This window comes from Rana temporaria, chromosome 1, assembly GCF_905171775.1.
Source record: "Rana temporaria chromosome 1, aRanTem1.1, whole genome shotgun sequence".
Taxonomy (NCBI): Eukaryota; Metazoa; Chordata; class Amphibia; order Anura; family Ranidae; genus Rana; species Rana temporaria.
In genome coordinates, this window is record NC_053489.1 from 208,634,168 (window position 1) to 208,661,372 (window position 27,205).

General features: G+C 44.3%; 1 protein-coding gene across 1 annotated transcript in view; it reads right to left on the reverse strand.

Moving 5' to 3' along the window:
• The window catches only part of MAPK1 (mitogen-activated protein kinase 1), an 83,161-nt gene extending 63,738 nt beyond the window's left edge, over positions 1 to 19,423 (reverse strand). Inside the window, exon 1 of the mRNA XM_040348350.1 lies at positions 19,079 to 19,423. Within this exon, the coding sequence (XP_040204284.1) occupies positions 19,079 to 19,209 (131 nt within the window). The 5' untranslated portion in view covers positions 19,210 to 19,423. The remainder of the gene's footprint in view (positions 1 to 19,078) is intronic.
• Positions 19,424 to 27,205: the final 7,782 nt, after the last annotated feature.

Genomic DNA, 27,205 nt, shown 5'->3' on the forward strand with positions numbered 1-27,205 from the left:
CTCATCACAGGGCTTTTTAACAGTGAAAAAACACAGGCCAGATAACAGTCCCCTCAGGAAGGCCCCCTCCCCCTGACAGCGGCAATGTTAGCAATGCAGCAAGGGAAAGGAGCAGGGAAGGGAGAAGGGACCCCCGAACCCCAGGAATGCCCAGCCGTACCAACCCACCGAAGCAGGAGGGACTGTACTTACCCGTCCGAGCGAGGACTCGCTGACGCATTCCTGACAGAACTACAACCGCAATGGAGGTAGCTGTTGGCCCGGTCCACTGCGAGTGAGACCACACCACAGCCCAGTCATATGTGGACCTCGGAGCAAAGCTCACGGCCACCCCAGGAGTCATGGGGTATGGCGTGGCAGACCCAACCTCTTTGCAAAGGTGTGCCCACGCTTGCTGGTCGGACTGAGTAGACTACAAGGATCTATATTATCCAGCCTGTCTCAGCAAAAAGTTGAAAGAAGATTCTTAAAAAAAATAAGAAAAATAAAACTTCTCCTCGGGGCGCTGGGCCCAAAGGGAGCCATACGTCCTTTGCTAGGCAGAACGAAACCGAGGCTGCAGTGAGGAGGGTTATGTCTGGAGGGACCGCCCCCTGGGTGGGGCTGTTCAACTCTGTTAATGTAACATGTATCTAATTATCCAACATGTTTCTGCCTAGTCCTCTCCTGTAAACAGGAAACATAACCCCACTTGTCAAGATTTAAGGAGCTGTGTCCGTCCATGGACGATAAGAGAAAAGAATATTTAAAAGCAAAATCGAAGGATGAGGTAAGTGAAGGAGGACTGCACTAAGGTAAAGGAAGCTATTTAAGGAGGGGGGGGGGGGGGGGGTTTACCTTTACAACCCCTTTAAGAAAGTATCAGAAAACGATTTGGACTTTCAGTGGTTAAACTTCCTGCATTTACACACAGTTTGCTCCAAGGAGGAAGCTAGTTACAATGTTTCATGTTATTACAAAATTGGCAGACTGCCCAGAAGTTTATCCCTTTGATCTAAGTAGGAAACATTAGTTACAATGTTTATTAAGAACTTGGCAGACTGCCGGATATTTTCTTTTGACAGCTGAGCGAGCAGATAAAGTCTCTACTTGTTGTATTGGAAAAAAAAATAAAAAAATCGGCTAACTCTGCATTGGAGATAGTCAGGGGGGTTTAATCGAGATCACGATTTTTTAAACAATTGTGCAGCTCTAACATTAGCCTCCAGCCCATTAGCCTCCCTACACAGAGCCCTTAAAAGCCCCTTTCACACTGGGGCAGGGGCGGTGATAAAGCACCTCTATTTTTAGCGGCGCTTTACTGCCGTTTTTGTGAAGGTTTTTGGCTGCTAGTGGGACGCTTTTAACCCGCTAGTGGCCGACAAAGGTTTAAAAACCACTCGCAAAGCGCTGCTACAGTGGCACATTTTTTAATGTCATGCCAGCACATCGCCTCTCTGAAACCCCTCGCTGTTCATACATTGTATGAACACACGATTAGTCTCCTCCCCTGAGAGAACTGGGATCTGTGTGTTTACACACAGATCCCGGTTCTCGCTCTGTCACGAGTGATCGCAGGTCCCCAGCGGTCATCTCGCCCGCTGGACATGCGCTTCGCCCAGCCGTGCCATTCTGCCGCCGTAAAATGGTGGCGGATGGTCGGCAAGTGGTTACAAATAAAGGGGCTTTACGGCAACTTAAACTTAATAGGTTTTATTCTTTGATAGAAAATTTTAATAACCCAAACTTATTTTTTAAAACAGAGGCGCAAGGGAATTGGCAGGCGTTGCAATTTAGATCACATGTTTTTCTAGACAAATATTTTTTTTATTTGATACACTTTTGCAAAAAACAATACATAACCCAACTTTGGGAAAAATATAAAAGTTTGTTATGCCGAGTAAATGCCAAACAATTTACAATTGAGCACGTCGATGCAACGGAAACCACTTACATTTTACTATCCATAGAGGACACTTTAAAAGCCTTTACAGCAGGGTTTGACAAATTTGCTTGGAATCTAGGAGCCAGCTAAAAAAGTTAGGAGCCAGAAAACGCACCCTGTCCGGACGAGCTTGCACGCAGAAGCCAACACATACGTGACCAGCGCACACATATGTAAACGGTGTTCAAACCACGCGTGAGGTATCGCCGCGATTGGTAGAGCGAGAGCAATAATTTTAGCCCTAGACCTCCTCTAACTCAAAACACGCAACCCGTAGATTTTTTTAAACGTTGCTTATGAAGATTTTAACCACTTAAGGACCGGACCAATATGCTGCCTAAAGACCCAAGGTGTTTTTACAATTCGGCACTGCGTCGCTTTAAGACAATTGCGCGGTCGTGCGACGTGGCTTCCAAACAAAATTGGCGTCCTTTTTTCCCCACAAAGAGAGCTTTCTTTTGGTGGTATTTGATCACCTCTGCGGTTTTTATTTTTTGCGCTATAAACAAAAATAGAGCGACAATTTTGAAAAAAATGCAATATTTTTTACTTTGTGCTATAATAAATATCCCCCAAAAACATATATAAAAAAAATTTCCCCTCAATTTAGGCCGATACGTATTCTACCTATTTTTGGTAAAAAAAAAAAAATTTCATGACTGCGACATTATGGCGGACACTTTGGACAAATTTGACACATTTTTGGGACCATTGTCATTTTCACAGCAAAAAATGCATTTAAATTGCATTGTTTATTGTGAAAATGACAGTTGCAGTTTGGGAGTTAACCACAGGGGGCGCTGTAGGATTTATTGTTCACCTAGTGTAGGACTGACATCGATCGAGTCTCCCTTATATAAGGGATCGATCGATACGCCGCCACAGTGAAGCATGGGGAAGCCGTGTTTACATACGGCTCTCCCCGTCCTTCAGCTCCGGGGAGCGATCGCGAAGGAACGGCTATAAACGAATAGCCGCGCCATCGTCCCGGATCGCTCCCCGCGGGAACCCGACCGCCGCATGTCGCGGGGGGGTCCCGATCGGACCCCCGACCCGTGGAAAGGCAGGGACGTACAGGTACGCCAATGTGCACGTTCGTGCCATTCTGCCGACGTAAATGTACATGCAGCGGTCGGGAAGGGGTTAAAGGGTAAAAGTTTGTCGGCATTCCACGAGCGGACGCAATTTTGAAGCGTGACATGTTGGGTATGAATTTACTTGGCGTAACATTATCTTTCATAATATTAAAAAAATGGGGAGAGCTTCGTTTTATTTTTTTTAATTAAAAAAAAAGTATAATTTTTTCCCAAAAAAGTGCGCTTGTAAGACCGCTGCGCAAATACAGCGTGACAGAAAGTATTGCAACGATCGCCATTTTATTCTCTAGGGTGTTCGGATAATATATATAATGTTTGGGGGTTCTAATTAGAGGGAAGAAGATGGCAGTGAAAATAGTGAAAAATGACATTAGAATTGCTGTTTAAAGCGGTGGTTCACCCACACTAACAACATTTTAGCATTAAATTAGGCATAGTAGCGCGAGCTACAGTATGCCTGTATTGATTTTTTTAGCCCGGTACTCACTGTGCAATCCTATATAGAAGATTCCGACTCCCCGCGGGGAATGGGCGTTCCTATCAAGAGGGAGGATGATTGACGGCCGGCTATGGCGCGTCACGCTCCCCGAAGATAGCCGGAACAGGTCTCGGCTCTTCACGGCGCTATACGGCGCCTGCGCACAGACTATGCGCAGGCGCCGTGAAGCGCCAAGTCCTATTTCGGCTATTTCCGGAGAAGCGTGACGTGCCATAGCCGGCCGTCAATCATCCTGCCTCTTGATAGGAACACCCATTCCCCGCGGGGAGTCAGAATCTTCTATATAGGATTGCACAGTGAGTACGGGGCTAAAAAAAAATCAATACAGGCATACTGTAGCTCGCGTTACTATGCCTAATTTAATGCCATTAAAAAAAAAAAAAAAAATTTTAGTAGGGTGAACCACCGCTTTAACTTGTAATACCAACGGCCACCACCAGATGGCGCCAGCTCACACATCTGGTGGTCATAACTTGTAATATCAAAGGCTCACCACCAGATGGCGCCAGCTCACAATTTTTTTTTATTTTTTTGCCAACCTTCCAAGCCAAGTCGCTAGGACACCATTTCTAGTCGCCATGGTGACCGGGATTTGCCGACCCCTGCTTTACAGGTTACCACTTTAGATTTACACAGGTGTGGTGCTAGAATTACTGCATTACTACATGATCTGAATTTTACGGTGATCGACCACGTGTGGGATGATCTGTTTGCATGCGGGACCAACGCATGCGTTTTTCGAGTACGGGGATGCTTCAAAAAAAAAAATGTTTGCCGTTACTTTTTTTTTTTTAGGAATGTAAACATCCCTTCTGATAGTAACCGGTACTCTTTGTGGAGAGATCCGGGTCAGCAAGACCCCAGATCCCTCTTCTGCCCTTAAAAGCATTTGATCATACCAAGATCTGTGTGATAACATTTTAAAAATGGCACCAGGGAACCCGGAAGTGATGCATGCTGATCATTTCGATCAGAGGCAGATAGATGGGAGCAAAGATTGGATCCGCTCTATGATCAGTTGGCAGAAGCGCCAACTAGTAGAAGCAGTCCAAGTGCCGACATCCCTTAATCATTTTAAGACAACTAGCAGACACTTAGTAAAGGTTTAACCATAATGAGATTTTTGTATCTCTCGAGTAGCGGCACATGTACAAAGAGGAAAAATGGGCCATGTACTTCATGCAACAGTAAACAAATCTATAACCATTTGTTGACAATATTTCTGAAAGCACGAAAACTAGGCAACCCACTCAGATGTAACTACTCATTAAGCGATCACATGCAAGTGATCGGCCCTGGACACAGACTGCTTGCATTCAGGGACAATGACTCGCATGTGATCACTGCTTGAGTTATTACATGCGAGTGGGCATGCTTAGCTACAAGAGACAACAGCTTCCCATTGCTTTCAACAGGGCTGCCTACTCTCGGCCAATTACAGGAACCCCTGCTGTAGTTCTCGCAGCTGATCGCACAAGTGTGAATGTACCTTAAGGCCCCTTTCACACAGGCTTCCCGATCAGTTTTTCAGGTGACATGTCCACTGACACCCGCTGCCATCCGATCCAGGAAATCCAGACGGATGGTAACCTTATTTTCCATTCAGCTGGCGTATCTCAGATGAAAAGCTGAGAGGCGGTCCATTTTCATCCGATCTCTCCACAGAGGTGAGCAGGACCGACAGGTCCTCCTCAGCAGATGGAGCGGAGACTGACCTGTCAACTGCCAGCTCAGCGGATCGATCACCCACTGAGCAAGAGGACAAGCCTGTGTGAAAGGACCCTTAATTTCAATGGTAGCATGCCATAACTGTAGCTTATAGTGTTTAAGGCTCATTAGTGAAACATTGGGTGTTAGCTGGGTGCAAGGCTGTGAATGTTCCTGTATCCCAGAATGCACTGGGAAAAAAAACAGTACTGACATAGCAGCTCTAGCCACTTCCTGTTTGTACAGAGCAGCCATGTGGTAATACTATTTGCTTCTGCGTGCAGGCAAAAGCATCAAGCCACCAGCAATACTGACAGTGCCCGGCAATAGGCAGAGGCATTGAGCATTCTTGTATCAAAGATGTGTTTCAATGCCAAGAGTCCCTGCCAGCAAGCGACCATGCTGGCAAGTGTTTGTACAATCAAGTGACCATGACAGCTAGGGGTGCAACGGATCAAAAAAAACTCACGGATCGATCCTTGGATCAGAGTCACGGGTCGGATCATTTTTCGGATCAAAAAAAAAAGACTAATCTTGTTACACCCACCGGAGTTTTAGTTTTCAGTTATTTTCAACACAAAACATAGCTTATATGCTTAAATACAGTATATGTAAACCTGACAGACTGTTTACATGTTACATTTTAAAAGCCACAGCAAACCTGCTGACCTTACAATGGTTGCTAATGTGAAAACACCTCTGATATTCACATTTAACTAAATGTGAATATCAGAGGTGTTCTGTCACATTAGCAAGCATGTAAGGTTTAACAATGTATTAAAAGGTTTGCTGCTGCTTTTAAAATTTAACATGTAAACAGTCCGTTGAATTTCCGAATACTGTATTTAAGCATATAAGCTCAGTTTTGTGTTGAAAATAACTGAAATCTACAACTCCGTTGGGTGCAACAAGATGTCTGCTTGCCCCCTTCTCACCATCATTACTGCGCAGGGGTGTGGGGTGGAGCAAGATGGTGGCGACGAAACGTCACTTCCTGACGAGACAGCCGCCGCCGGGTGTACCAAGATGGACACCGCCCTGGAACTAGGCCAAAGTCGGGGACTCTCCTATGGCCGAGGCTGCGGAGTGCGTGGTGTGCCAATCCGAACAAGGTGACCCGTTCAGATCACGGATCGGTGACGATCCGTTGCACCACTAATGGCAGCAAGTTTTTCTTTTCGTGATCTTGACTTGGGACAAGCCAAGGGTCAAAGAAATCAAAGTATACGATTTCGATTCCATCTTGAAGAAATCACAAAAATGCCAAACCACCACCCAAATATACCTCAAAGCAGATAATTTCCTCTACATCACTTACCCCTAGAAAAACAAGACTTTCATGGGCATTTGGAAAGCTTTATGCTTTTCAACACTTTATTTTTTTTTATTTTTAAAGACACCCCACACATACAGGTGCATCAAAATTTGAATATCAAAAAGTTAACTTTCAAAAAGAGAAACTTTCAGTCCGTGATGATTTGGGAAGCCATGTCATATGCTGGTGTTGGTCCACTGTGTTTTATCATGTTCAAAGTCAGTGCAGCCCTCTACCAAGAAATCCAATAGAACTTCATGCTTCCCTCTGCTGACCAGCTTCATGGAGATGCAGATTTCATTCTCCAGCAGGACTTCGCACCTTCCCACACTGCCAAAAGTACCAATACCTGGTTTATTGATCATGGTATCGCTGTTCTTGGTTGGCCAGCAAACTCGCCTGACCTAAACTCCACGGAGAATCAGTGGGGTATTGTCAAGAGGAAGATGAGACACCAGACCCAACAATGCAGATGAGCTGGGGGAAAAAAAAAACACCTGGAGCAGTGCCACAGGCTGATCCATGCCACATTCATGCAATAATTCAAGCAAAAGTATTGAGTCAGTGTATACTTTACTGTACATTAGGGGTGCTGAAATTGCGATTCAGGTAGCATCGATGCATATGGCCGGAAAAACGATTGCTGGGTGATACCATCCCGACTTGCCCCGCCCCTCCCGGCAGAGCGCTGCAAGCGTATGCTTTTTAACCACTTCCGGGCCGTCCACTGTATACATATACGTCAGCACTTTGCAGATGGATATCTTATGGCAGCATAATACCCAGGTATCCATCTCTTTAGTGAGCGGTCCCGTTTAGGATAATGGTGGTCTCTGCGGTGTATTCGTCATTACCCGCACCATTCACCGCTTACCAGAGTCGTCAGCAGCAGTGGAGGCGATCGGGTCCTTGCTGTGGCTGAGAAGATGGCCCCCACCCATCTCCATAGCATAGCAGGGACGGAAACAAAGACAAAACGTCACTTCCGCCCAAAGCTCTCAAAAGAGCCAACTTGTGTATTTTTTTTATTACTGCATTTTAGTCCAAATACAAGAGCTGGGGTCTTTTTGAAACGTTTTAGAAACGCTTCCAAGCGCCAACGCTGCTAAACGCAGCATGTAAACGCGGCAAAGCGGACATTTTAAATGTGGGTCAGTATCTGTCAAGTTAAATCGTTCAGGAGAGGCTGTAATTTAATTATATTAGTTTGATTTTTCACCTTTTGCGCTGCACTGTTTTTACCATATAGTCCATTTGGGAATTTGGGAATTTTTTTATTAGTCTTTAGTGCTGGCTTGCATATATATTTTTTGCCATTTTATTAATTTTCAAGCGCTGAATACTTTCTATTTGAGGCTGTAAAAACGTCACGTGTACATAAAGCCTAACAGGGGCACAGACAGTAAACAATTGACAGGGGCTCCAATCCCTCGCCACTCTATTTAAAACTAGTAGTTATACTTTAACCACTTAAGGACCGCCTAACTATACTGTCAAACGCATCCATGTGCTGGGGGCAATGCGATTTGGCTCCGATGGAGATGCGATTTGGTGGTGAGGTCGATGCGATGGGGTAATGCGATTTGGTGGGGGGCAATGCAATGTGCTGGGGCGATGCAATGCGATTTGGCGGGGGCACGATGCAATGTGGGAATATTTACTCAATTTTTCACACGATTATCTATACAACATAGAGAACGTTTGTGCAAATAGTTGTAAATAAGCAGTTTTTGAAATACTCCCACCATCCCATATAACACCAGAACACATTTCAACATTATTATGCACAGTTTGAACTTCAAAAAGCTGTACGTAAAAAAGTAGCGTGTGTATATACACACACACAAATAAATTATATACCGACACACAATATATATAAATATATATATATATATATATATATATATATATATATATATATATATATATATATATATATATATATATATATATATATATATATATATATATATATATATATATATATATATATATATATATATATATATATATATATATATATATATATACACACACACACACACACACACACAGAATAAGAAATATACTGCATGCTCAACGAATATATAACAAGAATATATTTCCGGGTTCCTGCAGGGAGGGGGTGGGGGGAAGTGTGCATAGATAAGGACAACTTCCTCCAACACTGCCACTGCTATGGAAACATGACCTGAAACCCATTACACTGCTTGTGCAGCACTGAGTGTGCGAGATCTGCAAGCATGAAATCCAGGAAGTAGTACAGTCTGGATTCAGATGCCCACACCTAAGATGGCCACGGTCTAATGCTAGTTTATAACACGTTCAAAATGCAGTAATAACCTAACAAAACGGACCTTAGTTTACAGACTAACTTTACTAGAATACATTAAGCTTGTGTATTAGAGCTATTTTTATTTAAAAAAAGTGTAATTTTGGCCAGACCACCACTAAGTAATATTACCTTTATTGAATTGGAGCCCGATTCTTTATAAAAAAATAAAAAGAAGAAGAGATAGTTTATTCTTCCAGACACAGTAGTTCCAAAGCCAAAAGGTTAATATTTAACAATGTCAGTAATGGTACGCCGCAATACAACCATATCTGCATATCCAAACAAAAGATAGTATTAGGGGTGTGGTGTTCCTTTACAAAACACCAACATTGTTACCAAGGTCAGGATCATGATAAATGTTTAAATGTAATGCCAAGGCCCAGTTCACACTAATGCGATGCCAGACATCACATGTGATTCGCACTGCATTGGCTGTGCAGATCACATGCAATGTCTGTGTGATGCGCTTTCAGCCATACAAACTGCATGGTTGAAAAATCACATTCGCACGAAAATAGCGCAGGACCTTTTTTGGTCCACATGGGTGTTAACACCTATGCAATCCGATTTATGCACCATTTCACAGCTCGCACTACGATCTACGAACCGATCTGGGGGCGTTAACTTTACATTAACGCACATCTGTGTGAACCACTATGCAATTCAGGTACGATGCCGGATTCCTGCACTGGATTTGCAGGGCTCCCGCATTGCACCAGTGTGAACAAAGCCTTAAAGCTGTACTAAACCCCGTGGGGATGTAGTCCCAAGGGAGGGGGCGAGCATGCCGACTAACCCCCAGCCAGTACAGCTTGGATAATGGTGGCAAGCTTACTGAGGAACAGGAAGTGAGAATTTCAGACCAAAAAAAACATTTAGAAGGGAAATTGAAGGAAAAGGTAAGTGAACCAACAATGCACTAGCTTAAAGGAACCCATTTAGAAAAAAAAAAAAAAAACCTTTACAACCCCTTTAACTGGCGTTTGATCAGCACTATGGGCTGTCTTTTGGCATCCTAATATCTATATAATATAAAAAAAAAAAAAAAAAAGGATGGATGTACAATATGTTCCAACATGTAAGCTTAGCAGTCATAGTAGGAGAAAACTGCTAGGGATCGTCAACTGAAGGTGGAGACTAAAACCACAGCTCACTGTACAAATGCCGAATCTAACTGAACTTCGGAGAGGGAATGATGTCATCCCTGCCTGGTCAATGATAGTGGCTGGCAATCGTGCCCTGGAAACTAGGGGTGCAACGGATCAAAAAAACTCACGGTTCGGATCGTTCCTCAGGTCAGAGTCATGGATCGGCTCTTTTTTGGGGATTAGCAAAAAATTAAAAAAAAATTGCCGCCTCACTGTGCCCCCAATTGCCGCCTCGCCAGGGCGGAGGAAGTGAGAGGGCAGCCAGTAGGGCTGGATTTCCTTTCCCTGCCACCCCAAGGCTAGGTTCCGCAATGTACCCCCTCACCACCAAACCACCCCCCAATCAACGGAGAATAGCAATTGGATGGCAGGGGCGGCATGGTTAGTTCAAATATTTTTTGTTTCTTTTTTTTTTTTTACTCCATCACTTTTTTGTAGCTCGTCATTTTACTTTTTTTATTTTTGTATAATTCTTAATATTATTTTTCCTATTCTTTACTTATTTTATTAATTGAATTATTTCTTATTGCATTTAACTTTATTGCTATCACACAGGAGAAAACAATTCCCTGTGTGATAGCAATTGGAGGTGACAGGTTCTCTTTGTTGACCCTGTCACCTCCAAAAACAGTCCTCACAGTTGAGATGGAAGAGCACAGCTCACCCCTCACTGTGCGCATTGGCGGCAGGGACAGGAGACTCAGTAGCCGGGGGGAGGGGGGGGGAGGACAGAGACCCAAAGAGAGCCAGCCAGGAGAGGTATGTGGGGGGGGGACGGCAGCACATTCTCTGCTAGAAACCAACTCACCGCTGTATGTTGAAACCGTCTCCACGCTGCTTGCACACAGCCCCACCTCCTCCTTAACCCACGCTGTGATAGACAGAACACATGAGCGCATTGGACCCGCATTCTGTCTATCACCCCACGTGGTTAGGAGCAGGGGGGGCTGTGTGCGAGCAGTGGAGACAATTTCAATGTGCGTTTTACCGCTTTGCTCTGAATCAAAAAACAAAAAGGGGGAACAGGGACGGGGTAAGCACTCACATTGGCCACATCCGTTAGTAATAAACAAGAAAGGAACAATTACTCAGAAAAGTAGCAATTGATGGTCGGATTTTGGAGGCAAGACGGAAGTATATAAAAAAATACAAATTACAAAAATACAAATTTAACAAACAATAGAGATAATAAAACCATATAGATTGACTAGTGTATATGGACAATATCCTCTGTACATCGTCTACGTGTTTCGCCGTTGGGCTTCCTCAGGACGAGCAGAAGAGATTTAGCAATGTAAAAATATATTTTTCATAATCTATAGCACCATAGTGGATATAGCCATCCAGAGCATTCCAAAGAGACGTATAGAAATATCAAAAGGGGGGGGGGGATGTAGAAAAATCCAATTGTGTCGGACAGTCTTCAAAATCCAATGCCGAGATTAGTTGAGCCTATTATAGGAATCCAACAAACCAAGGAAAAAAGGGAGAAGGGGGCATCACCAGTACGTAAACCGGAAACCAAATCTGAAATCCAGGTAGCGGTTTTAAATCCGGGGCAAACCACGGTGTGGCGTGGACAAACAAAGCATATATCCAGGTACTGTTTGTGTGGATAGCCAAACAGAACAGACAATAGTCTATGGAACCGCAGACCCTTATAGGTCCATATGACAATGAGTGCCCCGTGGTAATAGCCTGTGCTATATTATATACACACACTGTGTGCCGATCCAAAGTCATTGATCCGTGTTGATCACGGATCAATGACAATCCGTTGCACCACTACTGGAAACCGATCGCCAGAAGAGGTCAGCGGCTGGGTGGGGAGCTCAGAGAGGCTGCATTGCTTGAGCTGAGGTATTGTTCCACTTTAGCTGCTTATTTAGCATACAGTACTGTTAACTAGAAAATGTGCATGTTTGGTAGACACGTACAGATTTAAAGCAATACTAGTGCCAACATGACATTGCATTCCAAAGATCTCAGGCAAAGTACACATGCAAAGTAATGCATTATTTTGATTATCCAGAATGGATCCACTAGCAACAGGACTAAAAACAGAATACAACCCATTTATGTTGATGCAACAAAGGTTCATTCACATCAGATGTGTTGATCGACACAGGTTCAATAAAAGCATGCATAGAAAACAATTTCTCGATGTGCCCTGTTGACACCATAAAAAATGTAGTATATGCATTTATGCACAGCACACAAACATTCATCAGTGCACTGCAGCATATGACAAAGCACTGTACTGCGAACATTTGAGAAATTTTAAGGCCTCATGCTCAATGGACGTTAAAATAACATTCTAAAAATCTGCCGCTTGTGGCCTTTTCCCAGGATTGCTGCGGGCAGGATGTTTTAGGTGAGGCCGCGGTTTCGGTCCCCACCACTCGGTCGCGGGGGGTCTGTGATGTCCGGTAATTGAGGTCGCGGCTTTACGGCCTTGTGAAGTCCCCAGCTCTTCCTTGTGTGAGCTTGCGCCATCTGGTGGTGGCCGTTGTTATTACAAGTTAAAGGGTCACTAAAGGAAAAAAATGTTTTGCTGAAATGACTGTTTACAGGGTATAGAGACATAAAAGTTAACTGATTCCTTTTAAAAATGATTAAAAATGGAATTTAATCTATCATATAATGTGCCTCTAGTTTCACGTTCGGTTTTAAAGGTACATACATGAAGTTCCGGGTGAGAGGTGAGTCGGGAAGACTCACAGAACAAAAACAACAAATCCAGGGCAGTGTTTTGTTTTTAAAATGAATCTGATTGGTTCTGAGGAGTTTTAGACACACAGTAATGACAGCTTAGACCACCGTGAAAATCTCCCAGTACCATGGTTATAAGGAAACAGGCAACCAGGAAGTGTGGAGATCACAGCAGAATTACAGCTACTTCAAAGCAAAAACGTACAATGATGACATGAAACCAGTACTGTAGTAAGGTAAAGGAAGCTATTTAGCTAAAAAAAAAAATTCCTTTAGTGACCCTTTAAGCATCACAAGTTGAACAGCAATTCTAATGTCATTTTTCACCATTTTCACTGCCATCTTCTTCTCTAATTAGAACCCCCAAACATATATATTTTTTTTATTCTAACACCCTAGAGAATAAAATGGCGATCGTTGCAATACTTTCTGTCATGCCGTATGTGCGCAGCGGTCTTACAAGCGCACTTTTTTGGGAAAAACTTACACTTTTTTTAATTAAAAAATAAAACAGTGAAGTTATCCCCATTTTTTTTTTATATTATGAAAAATAATGTTACGCCGAGTAAATTCATACCCAACATGTCACGCTTCAAAATTGCGTCCGCTCGTGGAATGCCGACAAACTTTTACCCTTTAAAATGTTTATAGGCGACGATGAAAAAAATTCTACAGGTTGCATGTTTTGAGTTACAGAGGAGGTCTAGGGCTAGAATTATTGCTCTTGCTCTACCAATCGCGGCGATACCTCACATGTGTGGTTTGAACACCGTTTACATATGCGTGCGCTGCTCACGTATGTGTTCGCTTCTGCACACGAGCTCGGCGGGATGGGGTGCGTTTTCTGGCTCCTAACTTTTTTAGCTGGCTCCTAGATTCCAAGCAAATTTGTCAAACCCTGGGTTAGGGTTGCAATAACAGCAATCAATTTTTTTTTTTTTTTTTATAAAGGGGTCAGTATAAAAAGTTAAATAAAAAAGTAAAAATAAAAAAATATTTTAAGCACCCCTGTCCCCACATGCAGTAAACACATACATAGGTCACAAACACATTTGTAAACTGTGTTTGCTGAAAGAAGCCGAACGTCGGTGCGGCTCTATACGGCACCTGCGCACCGACGTCTCATAGGTCGACTCCATGCAATGTTAGAATTTTTTTTTTAGTGCGAACCCCCGCTTTAAATCTTACAAGGCTGCTTAAAAAGCACCTAACCTTAAAGGGTCACTAAAGGAAAAACACATTTTTTGCTGAAATGACCGTTTACAGGGTATAGAGACATAATAGTTAACTGATTCCTTTTAAAAATGATTAAAAATAAATAAAACTATCATATAATGCAGGGGTTGACAAATTTGCTTGGAATCTAGGAGCCAGCTAAAAAAGTTAGGAGCCAGAAAACGCGCCCTGTCCCGACGAGCTTGCGCGCAGAAGCGAACACATACATGAGCAGCGCCCACATATGTAAACGGTGTTCAAACCACACGTGGGGCATCGCCGCGATTGGTAGAGCGAGAGCAATAATTCTAGCCCTAGACCTCCTCTGTAACTCAAAACATGCAAAAAATATCTCTTTAACCTACACGGTTAAGGAGATATTTGCAGTAAGGACTGCACCGATGTCTACAGCACAGGTGCACTGAGCGAGCCATGTGTGTCAATGTGATAATGCGGGGTTAATGCCATAATTCCGCACATGTGCGGGGATCTGCCGGTCCCACGCGCATGCGTGGGAGTGACGTCACCCCCGGAGCAGCGATAACAGAAAGAAGCTCAGAGGGGACATGGCGGTGGATGGGACCGAGGAGGACTTCGGGGGCTTTGATCTTAGGCAAGTGCCACATAATTAGCTAGTATGCTGTGCAAAACTCACTGGTCACATTGCATCTGTGGAGGAGCAGCATTGTTTCACTAGGCGCAACGTGTTCTGTGGTTCACGGTGGTAAATTAAACAACGCTAATAACACTGTTCAGCAGATATAACAAATGCGGTCAATGGTTCTTTTAAAAGCAAAATGCACCTTTTGCAGGTTACAAGTTGCATCCATATCTAATTTGCAACATGCTCCAGACCTGCCCTCCGTACATGCAGCCTCACTGTGCCTGGATCGTGCACTGCGAACATCTCCTCCTGTGTCACAGAGCTTGGATTTAAATTTTGGCCGCTGTAACAAAGTCCCGCCTCCTAGACTGGCTTCTGTGATAGACAGACATCACACTGATTCAATTTCCCTGCATTGGGTCAGTGTGCCGTCTATCACATAAGCCGGGACATTGAAATCCAAGTTCTGTGAAACAGCAGGAGATGCCCGCTGTGTGCGATCCAGGCACTGGTAAGCAGCCACCCTGGGCATTTCAGATACCCGCTCTGTGACATACAGGAGGAGGGAGGGGAGGACTCTGACAGGGGCGTGCTGGGATGACATCAATGCAATAGCAATTCAGCCGTTCTCTGCATAGATGCAGAATCCTTTAAGGCTGAATCGCGATGCATCAGTTAAACTTTTTTTTTTTTTTTTTTTTAACACCCCCCAACAAGTTGTCTTGGCTATTAACCACTTAAGGACCGCCTAATGCCAAAATACGTCGGCAGAATGGCACCGGTATGTGATTGTTAAATGCCCAGCCGTAGGTCGCGGGCGCGCGACCCGGTCCGAAGCTCAGCGGACCTGATTGCAGCCGGAGTCCCGCGATTGGTCCCCGGAGCTGAAGAACGGGGAGAGGTGTGTAAACACACCTTCCTCGTTCTTCACAGTGGCGCCGTCATTGATCATCTGTTCCCTGATATAGGGAAAGACAATCAATGACGTCACACGTCCACGTCTTTTCCTGGTGTGCGCTGCAGTGAAGCCTGGGCAATACAAGCCAACACAGCCAATTGGAGGAGAGGCATACACCCCCCTGTCATAGGTAGAGATTTTCAGCTCTGTTTGTTGAATCCTTCAGTTCTGTGCATCCTCCCCAACACAAAACTCCAGCTGCTTTTATCATGTGTGACAGAACGTGAGGATGTATCAGGCTGATAACAGAAGAACAGAGCAGGAGAAAGCTACAGGACATAGTGCTTTGAAAAAAGATAAAACTACAGATAGATGTGCCCAGCTCAAATTTCATGAATCCTGTTTGCATTCACTTTTAAAACAAAGCCCTCATGCCGAGATTTTTGAGCTGCAGCGGGCTCCCATTTTCATCAGTCTTGCTTCTGGGTTCGCAGGCTCAGGATCTGAGTGGCCAGAGCCATGATGACATCACAAAATGGGAGCCCGCTGCAGCTCAAAAATCTCAGCATGAGAGGGCTTTGTTTTAAAAGTGGATGTAAACAGGATTCATGAAATTTGAGCTGGGCACATCTATCTGTAGTTTTATCTTTTTTCAAAGCACTAACAGGAACGCAATTCCTGTCCGAACTGCATGTGGCTAGATGGCTTCCAATTGGTCAGCACCTTCCATACGAGTGCTGACCAATTAGAATCCATGTAGTCTGTACGGTCAGCACTGTAAGGAGAGGAGAGAAAGCCGCAAGGATTTCAAATGTCAGATGAAGCTGCTTTTTGGCGTCTGAAAGCAGGGGATCCCAGCAATCAGGTGCAGTGGGACCGGGGGGTGGAGTCCAGTGCATGTTTCGAACCGCGGAGGCTGGGAGGAACAAAGCCATGGTAGAGGCAGGATGAGCCCAAGCCGCAGCTGATTGAGTCTATAGCCGAATCGGGAGCCAGAGCTGGTGAAACAAGTCAGTCAATGCAGGAAGGTTTCCCCACAGCTCTCCTGTGTGAACTAAGGCTCAAAATCACTATAACAAGCCAGGGTTCACACAGAAGTGGTTCAGGAATCCGCATCGCACCACATTCCTGTTCAAATTGCATGCACTTTTTTTGCAATACAATTGCGCCTATTTTGTATGGATGCAAATTGCATCACAAAGTATCGGTACTTGCGCTCACGTTTAAAAAAAAAAAAAAAAAAAATAGGGTATTGGTGTGTCCCTAATAAAAAGGTATCAAAAATAAAAATGTTATTATAGAAGGGTAGATTACTGGTACCATAGAATAGTTGTGCTTTTTACCACATCAGACTTATTTTATGTAGAAGGTTTGATCCCTCCCCAACGTACCAAAAAAGGCGGCGGCATACACAAGCAGATGAAAGCATCTTCATGCAAAAATAAAAAACTCCATGTGGAAATGTGGAATAAAGAAGCAGCTAGCTTTTAAAATGAGGTTTATATTCAAATGCATGTTTATATAGCCAATGCTTCATTTTATAAATTTAGGTTTTAATGTTAAAAATTATTTAACAAATAACCAAGAAAAACTCCACTCCAGTTAACAACTCATGTCATCTGGTACAAGAAAAATAATCAGATCTGTGAGCAACAGATTTAACCGCAACACTATTTGCAAAAGACTGCTAAAGCCATTTTTTTTTTTAAAAAGAAGCATTCATATAGTGACAAAATTAATACCACCGCTGTTAGACACTCGCTTGACATCTCAATGCAGTGTAGAAACATCGACAATCAAGGGCAAAGTATATACATCACTTGCACTGATGAATGTTAGGCCGCTAGAGACTAAATACGTAACAAGAATATGAACATAACACACACACCACACAATTTTCTATTGCTGGCCAAACACCAAAGCCAAACAAAATGGTAAATATTGATATGAAATACCGATTCTATAATGACTGTCATGCAGTCTTCCGGACGGGACTACTAAATACCAGGGAACCAAAATATGTACCAAAAAAAAACACACACACACACACACACACACAGTTTGAGAACAATGGCAGCCAAAATGAAATTTAGTGTATAAATGAACAGAGAAGACAGTCTAGAAAACAAACGCATGACATTTCACAATGTTCAGTACTCTGCAGGGGATGGAGATCGATATATATTTCATGCCAAAAAAAAACACAGCATCAATGAGAATGCAGAGATCAATTGTACACATGGTGACAGGGATCTTTTGCATTTAATATGTTTACAACCTGCAGAGCACTACAGCCTGAAGTTAGCATTAATACTGTATACACACACAAACCGATTCTTAGATGACATTTCTAAGATCTTTATGCGTTGGATGGCATGGTGTCAAAGAACAGGCAGTGTGTGCCAATATTGATTGCAGATCAGTTTCAGCAAAAAGAAAAAATTCCTGCCGCTTGCACGTAGCCCAAGGCTAGGTTCACACCTGTGTGTATTTAGCGCATTTTCAGACGTACAGAAACACACGGCAACATATTTTGCTATGGGCCCCATTTTTAGTGTCCTGCAGTGCGTTTTTGGAAGAGGCGCAGGGATTTTTTTTCTTCATTATACAATCATTTGTACAGTAACATTACAATTTTAATGCAGAATGTTACATTTTAAGGATCATGGAAGACACTTAAAAATGCATTTGTGTCAGTGTTTAACAACCCAGTCTCCCAACAAAAATGCATGAAAGCACACCATAAAAGTGAAAAAAGGCATGAAAAGCACATGCGTCAACACCTGTGCATGTTTTAATGGATTTTATTGTTGCTTCATGTGTTATTTTTTTTGTAGGAGACTGGTTAAACAAAACCCTACCAAAAATGCATGTGCGTTTATGTGTATCCACTAAAGTCTTTGGACCCAAAAAGCCACCGTCCTGCAAGAAAAAATAAATAAGGGGTTCCTGTACCTCTTCCAAAAGCGCACTGCAGGAAACCACAGATGTAAACGGGACCCATTGGCAACCGCATTAAATCAATTGTGTTTCTGAATAAGTGCTAATAAATGCACAGGTGTGAACATAGGCTTAATGGTAACAGGAGCAGTGATCCTGTGCTGATCAGCATAGGGACACCTCAGTGACAGCAGCATGAGGTGACAGGCGGCCTCTGTCAATGTTGCAGCACACAGGGGACTGCTGATGGGCTGGACCATGGTGTGCAGAAGGGGGGGGGTTGCCTTCTTTCAGTGTCAAGTCCAGCTGAGTCGTCCTGTCCCCCATGTCTATGATCTGGAGAGTCCTGGCAGTAGTAACAGGTGGGCTCAGGTGATCAGCCCATCCCCTTGCACTATAAGGACCGGGTGGTGACACAGGGGAGAATGCGAGCAATGCAAGCCTGCAGGGCTCCCGGGGGCAGGTACGGTGTGTACGAGGAGCAGAAGAGTGAAGGAAAAACATGGCACTCCTCCTCCCCTCCTCAGTGAGAGCGGAGTGTGTGCACAGACGTCCACCAGCACCAGTCATGGCTCAGGGAGGGGTGGTGACAGGCTGGAGAGGGAAGTGTACAGGCCCGGGACAGGGAGGAGGAAGGTGGACAGACAGCCGCTCACACACAGACACGACTTCCTGGCTACTTACCACACCATGCCGTAGGCCCCTTCCCCGATGTAGGAAAGATTGGTGTACCGCGGGCCTACGTCGAACGCCTGTCCTCGCACCATCTCTGGTCCCCCTCCGGGGTTAGACGAGGCCCCAGCTGCAGCCGCCATATTTGCCGCTCTGAGGAGACAAGTACGTGTATGCCGGGCTCTGTACGGCTCTTCCCCCCCTTCTCTAAGTCTCTCCTTCCGCCTTCGCGGCCTGTCTCGTCCTGCTCAGCTGGTCAGGAGAGGCGGCGGCCCGTGTCGTACTCGCTCTGTCGGTCGGTGCTCAAGTGAGGCGCTGCCTGGCTAACGCCTTCCCGCCCGCTGGGTGTGTATAGGAGGGGCGTAGGGGGCGGGACCAAGAGGCGGGAACTCCCTCACGCTTTGCTGCAGTGGGTGTGGCGTCTACATGTTTTTTTTTCTCTTTTTTTGAACAATCTTTATTAAAACACTTTTTTTTAGAATATATACAAAGCTTCCAAATGTCCCTGATTTTTCGAGGGATCGTCCCTGATTTGGAACAAAGTCCCTCTTCCCTCCTCATCTGTCCTTCATTTGGGTCTGGTCTATATAGTTGTATATAAAATGCACTGTTTATCCTTCAAATATACCCCCCAACTTTTTGAGATGGAAATGAGGGACACCTATCAGCAAAAGTATGCAGGCATAGGACACACCCCCTTACCACGCCCCCTTAAAGGAGAATAGTACAAAAAAACAAGATGGGTTAAAGCGGAGTTCCACCTGAAAAAGGAACTTCCGCTTAACCCACTCCTCGCCCCCTTACATGCCACATTTGGCATGTCATTTTTTTGGGGGGGGAGTGGGGGCTTCAGGAGAAGGGGACTTCCTGTCCCACTTCCTCCTTCCGCCGAGGGACTGGAAAGGCGATTAGCTTAATCGCCTTTTCACAGCCCCTCCCTGTAGGCGAGCGCCTGTCCAGTTGGACGGCGCCGTCATTTTCACAATAAACAATGCAATTTAAATGCATTTTTTGCTGTGAAAATGACAATGGTCCCAAAAATGTGTCAACATTTTCGGAAGTGTCCGCCATAATGTCGCAGTCACGAAAAAAATCGCTGATCGCCGCCAATAGTAGTAAAAAATTTTTTTTTTATAAAAATGCCAAAAAACTATCCCCTATTTTGTAAACGCTATAAATTTTGCGCAAACCAATCGATAAACACTTATTGCGATTTTTTTTACCAAAAATAGGTAGAAGAATACGTATCGGCCTAAACTGAGGAAAAAAAATGTTTTTATATATGTTTTTGGGGGATATTTATTACAGCAAAAAGTAAAAAATATTGCATTTTTTTCCAAAAATTTCGCTCTATTTTTGTTTATAGCGCAAAAAATAAAAACCGCAGAGGTGATCAAATACCACCAAAAGAAAGCTCTATTTGTGGGGGAAAAAGGACGCCAATTTTGTTTGGGAGCCACGTCACACGACCGCGCAATTGTCTGTTAAAGCGACGCAGTGCCGAATTGTAAAAACGCCTTTGGGCATTTAGCAGCATATTGGTCCGGGGCTTAAGTGGTTAAAGTGCTTTTTTTACTATTACTTTATATTGGCTTTTGGGATTTACAAATGCAGCAATTTAGAAATTTAGATGAAAGGTTTAGCGCTGGGAAACACTTTTTGATAGATAAAAAGTACATTTTATATCTATATAGATCAGACCAAAATCAGGGACAAATGAAGAGGAAAGAGGGACATTGCTCCAAATCAGGGATAGTCCCTCAAAATCAGGGACAGTTGGGAGCTATGTTTCAAAAAGTGTTCCCCAATGTTAAACCTTTCACCCAATTTCTAAATTGCTACATTTGTAAATTTCAAAAGGATCAATAGTGGTAAAAACAAAGAAAAAATAAGCATTTCTTGGTTTAACTAATATATATTTTTGTATAATTCTCCTTTAAGGCGGCGTGGCAGGGGATGTGTCCTATACCTACCTACTTTTTCTTATAGGTATCCCCTGTTCCCATCTCAAAGGCCTCATGCACACAGGACATTTAAAAAAAAAACGCCAGCGCTGCTGCCAGGAAAAAGCAGCTGTAAAAATATGCTTTTAGCCACTCTTTTGACTAGCATTTATGCATGTTTTTTTCCCATTAGCGTTTTTGGGGAATTTTACAGTAAAAAAAACTCTATAATGTAAAAATGCCCAAAGGTTGCAGCTTTTAGCTGCGCCTTTTGGTGTTTTGCATTTCTACAGCCAAACAGCCTCTGCTTCTGGAGCACTGGCAGGCATTTTTTTACTTTTACTTTACTTTACTTTTTTTACTTTTTTTCTTTAAAAAAATGAAATAAAAAAAAAGACAGCTGCAAAAACATTCTGTGTGCATAAGCCCAAACAGTTAGGAGGTATGTATATATGCTGGTCTACTATATATAGTTGTATATAAAATGCACAATTTATCTTTCAAAAAGTGTTTCCCAGAGCTAAACCTTTCATTCAATTTCAAAAACCAGTATAAAGGAAGAATAGTGGTAAAAAAAAAGCACCTGTGGGTTTAACTAATAATATTTTTTGTATAGTTCTCCTTTAAGGGGGCGTGGCAGGGGGTGTGTCCTATGCATACATACTTTTGCTAAGACCACTTTCACACTGAGGCGCTTTTCAGGTGCTTTCACACTAAAAAAAGTGCCTGAAAAGCTTACTAAAACCTATTTTCTTTAAAGGAGTTGTAAAGGAAAAAAATGTTTTGCCTAAAATTAATGTCTGCAAGGTAGACAGACAGAATAGTGTAATGATTCTGTTAAAAAACGAGTAAATACCTAGTTTCTGTTCTCTCATTCACTTCCTGGTTTGCATCGTTCGTTCATGTAAGAACTACATTTCCCAGTATGCATTGCGACACGCCCAGTAATTCACACCTCCTTGAAGTCTCTAACACATAGAGAGCATCCTGCCACACAGATGTAGTTCCCAGGAGGGGGTGAGCACTAGGGTTGCCACCTCATCCCTTTAAAACAGAACACATATGAATTACACATGTTATGTGGCTGATTTAATGCAGGTAAGGCACCAAATGAGTCTAATTACCACCTTAATTAGCCACAGAACCTGTGTAATTCATATGTGTTCTGTTTTAAAGGGATGAGGTGGCAACCCTAGTGAGCACGTTACTGACCACCGCAGTAAAGCCTCCCTTCACGGTGGTGAGTAACAATCAGACAAGCAGGAAGTGAACAGAACAGAGAAGAAATAGAGCAACTTCTGAGCAAAAACGAACAATGAGGAAGTGAAAAGAGGAATGTCTGCAGGTAAAGGATGCTTATTATGAAAACAAAAACATTCCTTTACAACCCCTTTAAAATCAATGAATGCTTTCACACTGGGGGATTGCACTGACAGAGTGGTGAAAAAACACCCCTCTTCATTGAAATGAATTGAAATCTCTTTAAACGCACTCAGTGTTTTACTGGCAGTTTACAAGCGCCTCAGTGGGAAAGGGGCCTTATAGTTGTCCCTCGTTCCCATCTCAAAGAGTTGGAAGGTATACTAAAACTGAGGAGTGAAAGCAAAATCAGGCTCACTTCTGCATAGAAACCAATCAGCTTCCAGGTTTTATTGCCAAACCTTAACTGAACAAGCTGAGGTTAGAATCTGATTGGCTTTTATGCAGAAGTAAGCCTGATTTTGCATTCTCCAGCTTTAGTAAATAAATCTTAATGTGGCTCTTGTAAAGAAAATCTTTAGGCCGGGTTCACACTATTGCAAATATGAATGCGGACAATTCGCAATAGCAGGAGATTTTGACCTGCTCTCTATGGAGCCGGATCACATATCTCTGCTGTGGCTCAGGTGCAATTTTGCACAGTTTCCCTGTGTGTCTTTTGGTCCATTTCAAGTCCGAATTAAAGCGGAGGTTCACCCAAAAAACATCTATATAAGATCATATTCTTTATACTTCCAACATGTACAGTAGGCCCTCTTTTTTGGCTGTACATACCTTATTATGGCTATTTTCAATCCGTCTTCCGTGTAGTCACTCCCGCGGGAGTAGGCGTTTCTATGCTGCGGCGCAATGTCATCTGGGACTTTGCCCAGATGATTGACGTCCTTGGGAAAAAGTTCCCCCCGGCCGGATAAGGCCCCCCCCCCATTGTGTAGGCGCGTCACGAGTGTCACAGAGTTTCCGAAAGAACCCGAACATGCAGAGCTGCGCGTCAGCTCTATACGGTGCCTGCGCAGTCAGCTCTACACAGCTCCTAGTCGGTGCGCAGGCGCCGTGTAGAGCTGACTCGCAGCTCTGCATGTTCGGGTTCTTTCGAAAACTCAGTGACACTAGTGACGCGCCTACGCAATAGGGGGGGGGGGCCTTATCCGGCCGGGGGGGAACTTTTTCTCAAGGAACGTCAATCATCTGGGCGAAGTCCCAGATGACATTGCGCCGCAGCATAGAAACGCCTACGCCTATGAGTGACTACCCGGAAGCCGGATTGAAAATAGCCATAATAAGGTATGTACAGCCAAAAAAAAGGGCCTACTGTACATGTTGGAAGTATAAAGAATATGATCTTATATAGATATTTTTTGGGTGAACCTCCGCTTTAAGCCAAAAATTCAGGCTGAAATCAGACCCGAAACGGTGAACGTGGACGCACTGGGCCCCTGCTGTGAGCCGCATGCGAAGATAGTGTGAACCCAGCCTTAGGCTGGGCTCACACCATCGCCGGATCCATAGCACAGCAGGGGTCCAGTGTGTGCCAGTTCACCATTTCAGGTCCGATTTCAGCCCAAATTTGGGGCTGAACTCAGACCTGAAACGGACAAAAAAAAGCACACGTTTTTCCAGAAAATCGCACCGGACCAGCTGCATCTGTGCATTTGGCATGTCATTTTTTTGGGGGGGGGGGGGGAGCAGATACCCTAGTTTTCTAGGGATCCAGCTCCCACTTCCTCCCGAGGCACTGCGGCAACGGAAGGAAGTTCGCCTCTCTCCCCTCCTTCTCAGCAATCATCTGGCACACATCAAAGGTCCCAGATGATTGCCCGGCCAGTCACGGTGCGCAGCGCAGCTCGTGCATGCGCAGTGCGTGCCTCGCTGTGAAGCCACAGCCGGGCGCCCACAGTCACGATGCCAGCGCCGCAGAGAGGAGGGGAAGACCAGCGGGGCTTCATTCGCCCGCATCGCTGGACCCTGGGACAGGTGAGTGTCAGATTAATAAAAGGCAGCAGCTACCCTTTTTGTAGCGGCTGACTTTTATATGGGTGGAACTCCGCTTTAAAGTGGAAGTTCACCCTAAAACTAAAATCTGTAAATCTACTGGCATCAACAATCTCATGCCTAGTACACGTGACCGGAATTCCCGACGGGAAAAGCTCCGTCGGAAATTCCAAGGGGAAAACCGAGAACCTGCTCTCTACTTTTCCCTCTGTACAGACGATCGGTTTTCTCAATCGAAAAAACTCTGATGAGAGCTTTTCCTCTGGAATCCCGACCGTGTATATGCTCCATCTGAGTTTTTTCCCACAGGAAAACAGCCAAAAATTGCAGTTTTCTGCTACACGCGGCCAGGTTTTCTGACGGGAAAATTCATTTGGGAATCCTGGCGGGAAAAAGGAGAGCTGGTTCTCTTTTTTTTTTTGTCCGGTGGGTTTGGCAGTTTTCCTGTTGGAAAAACTGCGAGGGAGCATACACATGGCCTGGCCAAAAGCTCTCCTCGCAGTTTTCCCGTCGGAAAGCCCGGTCGTGTGTACGGGGCATAAGACTATCTGATATAGCCCTGTAAAGAAGAAATCTTCATACATACATTTTCTGAAGTCGCTCCGGTCCGAACTCCAGCAGCGGATGCTCTGTGCAGGAGATAGCCGATGACGGCTGTGAAATGCCAGGAAAGTGATGTCTCCCATAGACTTACTATGGGGTTCCTGTTGTCAGCTGCCTACTCTGCACCCTCATCCACAGAGAGGCCGCCACTGACAGCTTAGCATGGGACCAGACCAGAGCGGCTTCAGAAAAGGTGTGTATAGCGATTTCTTCTTTACTATATAGGCTAGTCAGAGATTGTGGATACAAGTAGATTTACAGGGCCAGATTCTCAAAAGAGATATGACGGTGTATCTCAAGATACACCGTCGTATCTCTGTTTTTGGCCCCAGGTATCTATGCGTCTGATTCCTAGAATCATTTACGCATAGATACGGCGTAGATCCGACAGGTGTAAGTCACTTACACTGTCGGATCTTAGACGTAATTCTACGCTGGCCGCTAGGTGGCGTTTACGTTGATTTCTCATTTGACTATGCAAATGAGCCTGATACGCCGATTCCCAAACGATTTTGCGCCGCCTCTTTGTCGTTTACGTCGTTTCCGTAAGCGTAAGGTTACCCCTGCTATATGAGGGGTAACCTTACGTCAGTCCGCCGTATGCCATGTTAACCACTTAAGGACCGGACCAATATGCTGCCAAATGACCCAAGGGGTTTTTACAATTCGGCACTGCGTCGCTTTAACAGACAATTGCGCGGTCGTGCGACGTGGCTCCCAAACAAAATTGGCGTCCTTTTTTCCCCACAAATAGAGCTTTCTTTTGGTGGTATTTGATCACCTCTGCGGTTTTTATTTTTTGCGCTATAAACAAAGATAGAGCGACAATTTTGAAAAAAATGCAATATTTTTTACTTTTTGCTATAATAAATATCCCCCAAAAACATATATAAAAAAAAAATAATTCCTCAGTTTAGGCCGATACGTATTCTTCTACCTATTTTTGGTAAAAAAAATCGCAATAGGCGTTTATCGATTGGTTTGCGCAAAATTTATAGCGTTTACAAAATAGGGGATAGTTTTATTGCATTTTTATTAATTATTTTTTTTTTTACTACTAATGGCGGCGATCAGCGATTTTTTTCGTGACTGCGGCATTATGGCGGACACTTCGGACAATTTTGACACATTTTTGGGACCATTGGCATTTTCACAGCAAAAAATGCATTTAAATTGCATTGTTTATTGTGAAAATGACAGTTGCAGTTTGGGAGTTAACCACAGGTGGCGCTGTAGGAGTTAGTGTTAACTTAGTGTGTGTTTACAACTGTAGGGGGGTGTGGCTGCAGTCTATAAAAGGGATCACTCGATCGATACGCCGCCACAGTGAAGCATGGGGAAGCCATGTTTACATACGGCTCTCCCCGTTCTTCAGCTCCGGGGAGCGATCGCGACGGAGCGGCTATAAACGAATAGCCGCGCCGTCGTCCCGGATCGCTCCCCGAGGGAATCCGACTGCCGCAAGTACCGGGGGGGTCCCGATCGGACCCCCGACCCACGTCTAGGCAGGCACGTGCAGGTACGTTGATGTGCCTGTCCGTGCCATTCTGCCAACGTAAATGTACATGAGGCGGTCGGGAAGTGGTTAAGTATGGCGTCGGGTCAGCGCCGTCTTTTTCCGTTGTTTACGTTGTTTTACTAAGTCGTTCGCGAATAGGACTTTACGTCAATGACGCTCACGTCGGCTTCATTGACGTTTTCCGTCGCGAGCTGGAGCATGCTTACTGGGCTACTTTTACGGCCGGCGCATGCGCAGTTCGATCGGCGCGGGGGCGCGCTTAATTTAAATACAAGCCGCCCCCTTTGAATTACGCGGCCCATACGCCGGGCCATTTACACAAGCCGCCGCAAATTACGGAGCAAGTGCTTGGAGAATACGGCACTTACTCCAGTAAGTTGTGGCGGCGTAGTGTAAATGGCTTACACTACGCCGCCGCGGATTCTATGTGAATCTGCCCCACAGATTTTAGTTTTAGGGTGAACTTATATTTTAAAAGCAGTTTTAAATGTAGCTGCTGACTCTTAATAAACAGACACTCAACTATCCCATGATCCAGCGATTTGCTCACCCGAGCCGTTCAGTTTAATCCAGCTTTGAAGTTACCCTACTTAAAGCGGTAGTAAAAGGCAGTTTATGTAAAAAAAAAAAGAAATCCCCTGCATGGCAATGTCATAATGTGCTAGTATGCATTGCATTTTAGCGCATTATGAGAGACTTACCTTAGAACGAAGCCCCCCCAGTGCCATGCTGTCACCACTGAGAGGGCTGACATCTTTCCCCAGTCTTCCTTCTGGGTTCGCATCCTCTGGGTACATGAGTGGCTGAGGCATGATGATGTCA